The sequence below is a fragment of the Hemitrygon akajei genome, unplaced genomic scaffold (assembly GCF_048418815.1).
Source record: "Hemitrygon akajei unplaced genomic scaffold, sHemAka1.3 Scf000121, whole genome shotgun sequence".
NCBI classification, from domain to species: domain Eukaryota; kingdom Metazoa; phylum Chordata; class Chondrichthyes; order Myliobatiformes; family Dasyatidae; genus Hemitrygon; species Hemitrygon akajei.
The window spans coordinates 1,304,142-1,315,054 of NW_027332007.1; the positions used below are offsets into that span (position 1 = coordinate 1,304,142).

Sequence of the window (10,913 nt, forward strand, 5' to 3'; positions counted from 1 at the left end):
CCAAGATGCAACACCTCACATTTGTCTGCATTAAAGTGGTGACTAGTGGTGTGCCTCAGTTATCTGTACTGGGTCAAATGTTGTTTGTCATATACATTAATGATCTGGATGATGGAATGGTAAATTGGATTGGTAGGAATGCAGATGAAACTAAGATAGGTGACATTGTGGATAATGAAGGTTTTCAAAGCTTGTTGTTCAAAGATTTAGGCCAGTTAGAAGAGTGGGCTGAATGATGGCAGATGGAGTTTAATGCTGATAAGTGTGAGGTGCTACATTTTGGAAGGAATAATCCAAATAGTGCACACATGGTAAATGGTAGGGCATTGAGGAATGCAGTAGAACAGAGTGATCTAGGAATAATGGTGCATAGTTCCCTGAAGGTGGAATCTCATGCGGATAGGGTGGTGAAGTAAGCTTTTAGTATGCTGGCTTTTATAAATCAGAGTATTGAGGATAGGAGTTGGGATGTAATGTTAAAATTGTACAAGGCATTGATAAGGCCGAATTTGGAGTATTGTGTACAGATCTGGTCACCAAATTATAGGAAAGTTGTCAACAAAATAGAGAGAGTACAGAGGAGATTTACTAGAATGTTATCTGGGTTTCAGCACCGAAGTTACAGAGAAAGGTTGAACAAGTTAGATCTTTATTCTTTGGAGCGTAGAAGGTTGATGGGGGACTTGATAGAGGTATTTAAAATTATGAGGGGGATAGACAGAGTTGACGTGAATAGTCTTTTTCAATTGAGAGTAAGGGAGGTTAGAACAAGAGGGAATGAGTTGAAAGTGAAGGGGAAAAAGTTTAGGGGTAACTCGAGGGGGGACTTCTTTACTCAGAGAGTGGTAGCTGTGTGGAACAAGCTTCCAGTAGAAGTGGTAGAGGCTGGTTCGATTTTGTCATTTAAAGTAAAATTGGATAGGGATATGGACAGGATAGGAATGGAATGGAGGTTTATGGGCTGAGTGCAGGTAGGTGGGACTTGGTGAGAATAAGTAATCGGCACGGACTAGAAGGGCCGAGATGGCCTGTTTCCGTGCTGTAATTGTTAAATGCTTATAAGTTATATGATATAAATTTCATCTGCCATTTTCTGGCCCATTCTTCCAATTGGTCCAGGTCCCTCTGCAAGCTTTGAAAGCCTTCCTCGCTGTCCACAACGCCTCCAATCTTAGTGTCATCAGTAAACTTGCTGATCCAGTTTATCACATTATCATCTAGATCATTGATATAGACAACAAACAACAATGGTCCCAGTACAGATCCCTGAGACACAACACGAGTCACAGGCCTCCAGTCTGAGGAGCAATCATCCACTACCACTCTCTGTTTTCTCCCACACAGACAATTTCGAATCCAGTTTACAACCCTCTCCATGGATACCTAGTATCTGGACCTTTAGAACTAACCTCTTATGTGGGACCTTGTCAAAGTCCTTAACAAAAGTCCATGTAGACAACACCCACAGCCTTTCCTTCATATGCATTCTTGGTAACCTCATCGAAAAACTACAAGAATCATTAAACATGATCTACGACACACAAAGCCCCTGGCTGTCCAAATCCTTGTATATCCGATCTCTCAGAACACCTTCCGATAATTTACCTACTTCTGATGTCAGGCTTGGTGGCCTGTAATTACCTGGTGTACGTTTGGAGTCCTTTTCAAACAACGGAACAACATGAACTACACTCCAATCCTCCGGCACCGCACCCGTAGCTAAGGATATTTTAAATATTTCTGCCTGGGCCCCTGCAATTTCTACATCAGTCTCTCTCAAGGTCTGAGGAAATATCATTTCAGTTCTGGGGGATTTATCTACCTTTATTCGCTGTAAGGCAGCAAGCAGCTCCTCCTCTTTAATCTCTATATGTTCCATGACACTACTGTTTGTTTCCCTTAATTCCTCATCCGCAATGCCAGTTTCCTGAGTAAACACTGACGCAAAAAAAAAATAAACTGTTTAAGATCTCCCCCATCTCGTGAGCCTGTACACATAGACAACCACCCTGATCTTCTAGGGGACCAATTTTGTCCTTTACTATCCTTTTACTCTCAATATACGTGTAGAAATCCTTCGGGTTTACCTTCACGTTATCTGCCAATGCAACCTCATGTCTTCTTTTTGCCTTTCTGATTTCCTTCTTTCGTAATCCCTTACATTTTCTATACTCTTTAAGTACCTCATTTGTTCCTTGTTGCCTGTACCTGCTAAACACCTACTTAACCAGATCGCCAATATCCCTTGAAAACCAAGGTTCCCTATGCCTGTTAACTTTCCTTTAATCCTGGCAGGAACATGCAAACTCTGCACTCTCAAAATTTCACCCTTGAAGGCGTTCCACTTACTGAACAGATCCTTGCCAGATAACAACTTATCCCAATCCACTCTTCCCAGATCCGCTCTCATTTCCACAAAATTGGCCCTTCTCCAATTCAGAACCTTAACTGGTGGACCAGTCCTATCCTTATCCATAATTATCTTGAAACTAATGACATTATGGTCACTGGACCCAAAATGTTTGCTTACAGATACTTCTGTCACCTGACCTGTCTGGTTCCCTAATAGGAGATCAGGTATTGCATCCTCTCTCATTGGTACCTCAATATATTGATTTCGTAAACTTTCCTGAACACATTTGACAAACTGCACGCCATCTAACCCTTTCTCAGAGTGGGAGTCCCGGTCAATATGTGGAAAGTTAAAATCCCCTATGATTACAACTTTCTGTTTCTTACAGTGGTGTGCTAACTCTCTGCAGATTTGATCCTCGAATTCCCTCTGCTTATTGGGCGGTCTATAATACAACCATATTAGTGTGGTCACACCTTTCCCAACGCCACCCAAATGGCCTCTATGGACGAACCCTCCGTGCTGTCCCGTCTACGCACAGCTGTGATATTCTCCCTGACTGGTAATGCCACTCCTCCCCCTTTCATCCCTACCCCCTATCACGTCTGAAACAACGGAAACCCAGAACATGAAGCTGCCAGTCCTGACCCTCCTGCAACCAAGTCTTACTAATAGCAATAATGTCGAAATCATTATGTGCAAATCCACGCAATAAACTCATCTGCCTTACCTACAATATTCCTCGTATGGAAATAGATGCACCTGAGAAAATTTCTATCACGTACAAACCATTGATATCTGTCTATACAAGCAGTCCTCGCATGACCCTTATCCTCCTCCACATCACTATCTGCTCTAACACTCTGGTTCCCCTCCCCCTGCAAACCCCCGGAGCGGAACATACTAACCTACCGGCAAGGAGGTTAGTTCCCCTCCAGTTCAAGTGCAAACTGTCCAATTTGAAAGCGTCCCACCTCCCCTGGAAGAAATTCCAATTGTCCAGAAACATGAACCCATCCCTCATGCACCATCCCCTCAGCCACGTATTTAGCTGCATTATCTTCCTATTTCTAGCCTCACTAGCACATGGCATGGGTAACAATCCACCTGTGGGATCTCACTTCCCCAGTTCCTTTCCACCTGTAGCATCTCTCTTCCCCATTCCCCATTCTCTTTTGGGATCACTCTTCCCCAAACCTCTTCCTCCTGAGGGACCTCTCTTCCCAATCCCCTACATCGAGTGGGATCACTCTTCCCCATCCAATTTCCTCCCGTGGCATCTATTTTCCCCATCGCACATCCTCCTTTGGGATCTTTCTTCACCATCCCCCTTCCTTCATTTGGGCCTCTGTTCCCATTCCCCTCTTCCTGTGGCATCTGTCTTTCTCATCTCCCTTCCTCCTGTGGGATCTCTCTCCTCCATTCCCGTACTCCAGTAGGAACTCTCTTCCCTCCATCCCCGTACTCCAGTAGGAACTCTCTTCCCCATCCCCCTTCCTCCTGTGGGGCATCTCTTCCCCATTCACATTCCTCTTTGGGATCACTCGTCCATCCGAAATCATACTGTAGGCTCTCCCATCCACATCCCACTTCCTCCCATGGGATCTCTCCTACTCATCCCCCATCCTCCTGTCTGATCTCTTTTCACCATGCTCGATCCTCCTGTGGGTTTCGCTTCCCTATCCACTTTCCTCTTGTGGGATCTCTCTTCCGCATCCCCTATCCTGTGGGATCTCTCTTTTTTCCATCCCCTTTCCTCCTGAGTTATCTCTCCTACTCATCCCCCATCTTGCTGTATGATCTCTCTTCCCCGTCCCTCCTCTTCCTGTGGGATCTTTCTTCCACATGCCCTTCCTCCCGTGGGATTTATCTTACCCACCCCTTTCATCCTGAGGGATCTCTCTTAACTATCCCACTTCCTCCAGTGGGATCACTCTTCCCCATCCGCCTTCCTCCTCTGGGATCTCTTGTCCCCATCCAACATTTTCCTGTGGGGTCTCTGTTCCCATCCACCCCACTTCCAGTGGGATCTCTTTTCCCTATCCCCCATTTTCCTGTGGAGCCTCTGTTCAAATCCCCCACACATTTTGTGGGATCTCCCTTCCAAATCCCCCTTCCTCCTGTTGGATCTCACTTCCCAATCCCCCTTCCTCCTGTTGGATCTCACTTCCCCATCCCCCTTCCTCCTGTGGGACCTCTCTTCCCCATCCCTCTTCCTCCTGTGGGAACTCTCTTCCCCATCCCCCTTCCTCCTGTGGGATCGCTCTCCCCCATCCCCTTTCCTCCTGTGGGATCTCTCCTCTCCATCCCACTTCCTCTTTTGGGATGGCTTTTCCATCCGACTTCCTCCTGCATGAACTCTCTTCTCCGTCCCTCCTCTTCTTGTCGGTTCTCTCTTCCGCATGCTCCTTCCATCTGTGGGATTTATCTTTCCCACCCCCTTTCTTCCTGTGGGATCTCTCTTCCCCATTCCTTCCTGCTGTTGGATCTCCATTCCCCTTTTCCCTTCTTCCTGTGGGGCCTCTCTTTCCCATCCTCTTCTTCCCTTCGGATTTCTCTTCCCCATCCCACTTCCTACTATGAGATTTTTCTTCCCCACCCGCCTTCCTCCTTTGGGATCACTCATCCATCCAACTTCCTCCTATGGGATCTGTCTTCCCCATTCCAATTCCTCCTGTGGATCCTCTGTTCCCATGCTCCCTCTTCCTGTGGGATCTCTCTTTTCCATCTCCATTCCTCCTGAGGTAATTCTCCTACTCATTCCCCCATCCTCCTGTATGATCTCGCTTCCCCGTCCCTCCTCTTCCTATCGGATCTCTCTTCCCCATGCTCCTTCCTCCTGTGGGATCTCTCTTCCCTATCACCCTTCCTCCTGTGGGATCTCTCTTTCCTATCGCCCTTCCTCCTGTGCGATCTCTCTTCCCCATCCCCTTCCTCCTTTGGGATCTCTCTTCCCCATCCCCTTCCTCCTGTGGGAACTCTCTTCCCCATCCCCCTTCCTCCTGTGGGATCTCTCTTCTCTTTCCCCCTTCCTTCTGTGCGATCTCTCTTCCCCATCCCCCTTCCTCCTGTGGGATCCTTCTTCCCAATCCCCGTTCCTCCTGTGGTATCTCTCTCTCCCATCCCCCTTCCTCCTATGAGATCTCTCTTCCCCATCCACCTTCCCCCTGTGGGATCTCTCTTCCCCATCCCCTTTCCTCCTGTGGTATCTCTCTCTCCCATCCGCCTTCCTCCTGTGGGATCTCTCTTCCCCATCCCTTTATCTCGGGTGGGTCTATTTCACTGTGTCCCATTGACATTTCTGCATTTCCGTCAGGAACACTTTTCTCTCCATCGTGGAATGGGACAGAATGTGTGGAGTTTACAGGGTCACACCGACAGACGAAATTACTGACATTCGGTGAATACCCTGGAGCTGGGCAGTGAGGGACATTGACAGTGATGGGAACTCCGATCAGTGATTTACTGAAGGGTTTCATGTTTCCTGAAATATCCGAGTGCAAGGAATTCCCCCAGACCCACGGTTTCAATCACTTTGTTCATCAATCTGTCTATTTGTGTTTAGACTTGGGATGAATGACCTGGGAGATTCAGGAGTGAAACTGGTGTCTGCGGCGCAGAGGAACCCGGAGTGTAAAATACAGAAACTGGGGTAAGTACCAGACTGTGGGAGATTGTGTTTACCATCACTGTATGTCTGACACTGAACATTAATGTGATCAGTAATTGTGTTACTGAAAAACACTGGGGATTTGTCCCGTCTCCTGTCTCTTTATGTCCTTCACCCTCACTCTTTCTCATCTCCAGGCTGAATTATGTCGGTCTCACAGATTCTGATGCCGAGGATCTCGTCTCCGCTCTCAGTACAAACACATCACTGACAGAGCTGGACCTGAGTGATAATAAACTGGGAGATTCAGGAGTGAAACTGGTGTCTGCGGCTCTGAGGAACCCGAAGTGTAAAATACAGAAACTGTGGTAAGTACCAGACTGTGGGAGATTGTGTTTACAGTCGCTGGTTGTCTGACACTGAACATTATTGTGATCAGTAATTGTGTTACTGATAAACGGGGATTTGTACCGTCTCCTGTCTCTCTGTGACCTTTACCCTCACTCTCTCTCATCTCCAGGCTGCACAATGTCGGTCTCACAGATTCTGGTGCCGAGGATCTCGCCTCCGGTCTCTGTACAAACCCATCACTGACAGAGATGAACCTGAGTGGTAATAAACTGGGAGATTCAGGAGTGAAACTGGTGTCTGCGGTTCTGAGAAACCAAGAGTGTAAAATACAGACACTGCGGTAAGTACCAGACTGTGGGAAATTGAGTTTACAGTCTCTGGGTGTCTGACACTGAACGTTCATGTGATCAGTAATTGTGTTACTGATAAACACTGGGGATTTGTACCGTCTCCTGTCTCTCTGTGTCCTTCACCCTTACTCTCTCTCATCTCCAGGCTGAGGGGTGTCGGTCTCACAGATGCTGGTGCCGAGGATCTCGTCTCCGCTCTCAGTTCAAACCCATCACTGACGGGGCTGGACCTGGGATGGAACTCGCTGGCAGACCGATCTGTCCCCGCTCTCCGCCGCCTCATACTGACCCTCCCGAGTCTGGAGTGGATCTTGTGAGTGTTTGTGTTAATGTTCAATGTGATAAGATATCAGCGGATCCATGGGTTTTCTGTGAGTGTTGTTGAAACATTAACCCCGGTCCCCTGTTACTGACACTGTTGTGTAATCTGTTTATTTCATCTTTATTCTTTCATCTGTTTCAGGCTGTGGGAGAATCGGTTCAGTGAGACCGGGAAGAAGGAACTGAGATCTCTGCAGGAACCCAGACCCGGACTGAGAGTGACCGTGTGAACATGTGAATGCGTGAACATCCCCGCCCGCGGGATGGGGACATTTTGGCCGATTCCCCGCCCTCCTCTTTAACTCCCGCCCTTACCTTTAATGACCGCGCGCCAGGGGTGATTCCCAACGGTTTGAACGGAACCGGCTCAGGTCTCGCGCTGTGTGTCACTCGGAGCGGTCCCGCAGTGACGTGTTTCCGCCTGTTGTCCGGCGGGGCAGCTTCCGCCGGATTTGCCTGTTAGAGACTCCCACGTGACACCCCGGAGAATTACCCAGACAGGAAGAGCCCGGGGGCCGGGGCTCAGTCTGGGACACCGGTATCCCGGGCTGGGATTATCCCGGGAGGGAATCCTTTTGCTCCTTTTGCTGAGGACGGTGTATTCGGCAACCTGGCCGATATAATGATGTTAAATTGACAAATACCTTGGCAGTGACCCTGGATCTGCAGCGATCCCGGACACGGCCCTGAAGTGTGATTTTATAATCATCGGTTTCCCGATGCAGAGTGACGGTGAGAAACGGGACTGATTATTCAACCGGTCACTCGTTGTCGCCGGTCAGTTAATTGTGTGTGACTGTGAGTGAGTCGGGAGCAGCTTATTTATTCCCGCACGTCAGCAGCTCACACATTGTTTAATTTAAATTTGTAAATTTACATTTCTAAGTTTACTCACACCCGAGACCAGACACAGAGTGAATCTCCCTCCACAACGTCCCATCACACACTCCCGGGGTCAGACACAGAGTGAATCTCCCTCCACAACGTCCCATCACACACTCCCGGGGTCAGACACAGAGTGAATCTCCCTCCTCACCGTCCCATCACACACTCCCGGGGTCAGACACAGAGTGAATCTCTCTCCACACCGTCCCATCACACACTCCCGGGGTCAGACACAGAGTGAATTTCCCTCCTCACCGTCCCATCACACACTCCCGGGGTCAGACACAGAGTGAATCTCCCTCCACACCGTCCCATCACACACTCCCGGGGTCAGACACAGAGTGAATTTCCCTCCACACCGTCCCATCACACATTTGCAATGCCAAACACTCAGTAAATCTCCGTCTGCACCATTCCATCACTCAATTAATTCCACCCTGCAAAATCTCATTTCAGGGAAGCAGACACCATCAATTTGCGGGAGACTCCCGGAACTCCCGGGAGAGGTGGGATGTCTGCAATAGAGCAGCTCCTTAGCGGCCAGCCAGCTAGTTTAAATAGCGTTAGCTATGCTAATGAACGAATGACACCCGTTAAACTCATCTCAACAGTGATTCAACCCCCCATGGGCAATAGAAAAGTCACAGTTGAAAACAGTGCAGAGAGCAAGACCGTCATTATTGGGCAGTGTAGTTTTATATTTTCCTTTTTTGGAATCTTCTGCCATGGCGCGCGCGCTCGCTCTCTCTCTCTCTCTCGCTCTCTCTCTCTCTCGTTCTCAAAAATATCGATTTCCGGTATGTTGTATATAATTCGCGGGCGTCAGGGAACTGCTATCAATATGCGGGAGACTCCCGGAACTTCCGGGCGAGGTGGGATGTCCGACGCTTCACTTGAAATGGCCGCTGGGAAGGGAGTGACGGCTTTGGTAGAAGTGAGCACAAGAGAGGGAGGGACGCGCTGATTTAAAATGGGCGAATCCTTGGTTAATGTGTCCGCCAGGGATGGAGTGAGACACTGACTTACAATGCCCACTGTCACACTCAGAATCTATGGCGAAGGAACATGCGGTGCCCATGGATACAATCCCGGGGTCGAGTGTGTTATTGATTGAAATAACAACAGCTTAATTTGTGTTTTATATAGTCCTGGGCATTGTATATATGTTTTAATTCTAATGATGTTGTCATTGAATAAATTAATGTATATATCTCAGATATTCACACATACACATATACATGTGGGTTTTGGGGAGGAGGGGTGAGGGGTTTGGGAGGAAGAAGAGTGACGGGACGAGGAGTGGACTGATGAGACAGTGATCGTAGCGAAGTCACTGACTTAATTTGGGAAGGAAAGGGGAGGGGCGGAAGTTCTTGTCACAAACTGGTGGCCGACATGGAGAAGATAAAGACGGGATGAAACGACCGGAAAGGGGGGGAGGTGGTGGTGGTGGCAGGACGGGGAGGGAAGGGAAGTGATGGGACATGGAGGGACAGGATGTAATGTGACGGGAGGGAGTGGTTTGATTGGACAGGGAGGGGAGGAACAGGATGGGAAGGGTGGGTGAGTGACTTTTTCAATAGTGGAGGAAGGATGGGTGGTGACATTTCCTTCGCAAATAAGACAAGCTGCAAGAAAGGGGGGCGTGGACGGTGGAAAGGGGGAGCAAGTGGTAGGGATGAGGTCAGGGCTGATGGGACGGAGAGTTGAGTGTCGCAACGGAGGGAGAGTGGAGCGACTCATTGATCGACTGAGGGAAGGGGAAGGGATTGGGTGGGGGAGCGAAATTTCCCATCAGAAAATGTTTACCACCCAGGATGTGGTGGATGGCGGGAGAACGGCCAATGGAACAGATAAATGTGTTAGGGCTGACGGGGTGAGTAGGGGAGTGACTCACTGGTAACGTTGGAGAGACAGAGAGAGAGAGAGAGAGAGAGAGAGAGAGAGAGAGAGAGAGAGAGAGAGAGAGCGATGAGGAGAGGCGAAAATTGGCATCGCAAAATGCCAGCCAACCAGCATACGATGCAGAACATCGAAGTGGTGGGGAGAGGAGAGCAAGGGAAGGGAGAGAAGGGGTTTGCGAATGATGAGATAGGAAAGGGGTTGACAAGATGGTGAGTGTGAGGGAGTGACACACTTAATGGTGGAGGAAGTGCAAGGGAGGGTCACACACTGTCACAAAATGGCTGTTGGCAGAAGGTTAAATGGAGAGTCTGGAGAGCGGGCACCGAGGGAGATGAGTGGGAAGATGAGGAGTTGAGATTGAATAAAAAGCGAGAAAAGTCAGTGGAAGGTGAGGAAAAGGGTATGCCCCATTCTATGTTGCTGGGAGAGCGGTTGTCATTGGTAAACATCACAAAATGGCCGCCAGCCAGGGTGAGATGGGCGGTGATAGGGGGGAGAGCGAGGGAACAGAGAGCGAAGTGTTTCAGGAGTGACAGGATGCCGAGGATGGGACAGGGAGACTCGTAACAAAGGAGCTGGAACACTAAGGGGACCCATAGGGAGGAATGTAGCTACGGGAAGAGCTTGGCGTCGTTACCACACCCCTCCCATCTCCAAAATACCGCCATGATTTTTTTCCCTCCCCTCCTCAGGTCGCTCGGCCCGAATCCTTCAGGCTGTCCCGGGGAGTGGGGAACGTGTTGTCACTGAGGCCCGCCAAAGGCAGGAGTGGGGGTCGGCTGTCTGGAGAAGACGGAGGCGATGTCTATCGGTGCGGGCTGGTTAGCTGGGAACGGGTTGAGAGTGAGACATCAGATTGAGGAGGGGGGTAGTGAAAGAAAAGATAAAAAGAGGAGACGTGATGAGTAAAACCATCATCGCCTCTGTTTCGTTTATTACCAACTCCCTCAGCTTCTCTCTTCCTCACTCCCCTCCCATCCCCCTCTGTCCCCTTTTCCCTCTCCATTTCTTCCCCCACCTCTCCATCCCCCACCCTGTCCTCCAGCCCCTCTCACCACCCTTTATTTCGTTTCTCCTGCTGTCCCCATCTTTCTCTCTACCCATCCCGCGCTCTTGTTCCTACACTTCTCTTCCTACC

General features: G+C 49.2%; 1 protein-coding gene across 1 annotated transcript in view; it reads left to right on the plus strand.

Moving 5' to 3' along the window:
- The window catches only part of LOC140723627 (NACHT, LRR and PYD domains-containing protein 3-like), a 49,752-nt gene extending 43,743 nt beyond the window's left edge, over nucleotides 1–6,009 (plus strand). The window contains exon 9 of the mRNA XM_073038202.1: nucleotides 5,919–6,009. Within this exon, the coding sequence (XP_072894303.1) occupies nucleotides 5,919–6,009 (91 nt within the window). The remainder of the gene's footprint in view (nucleotides 1–5,918) is intronic.
- Nucleotides 6,010–10,913: the final 4,904 nt, after the last annotated feature.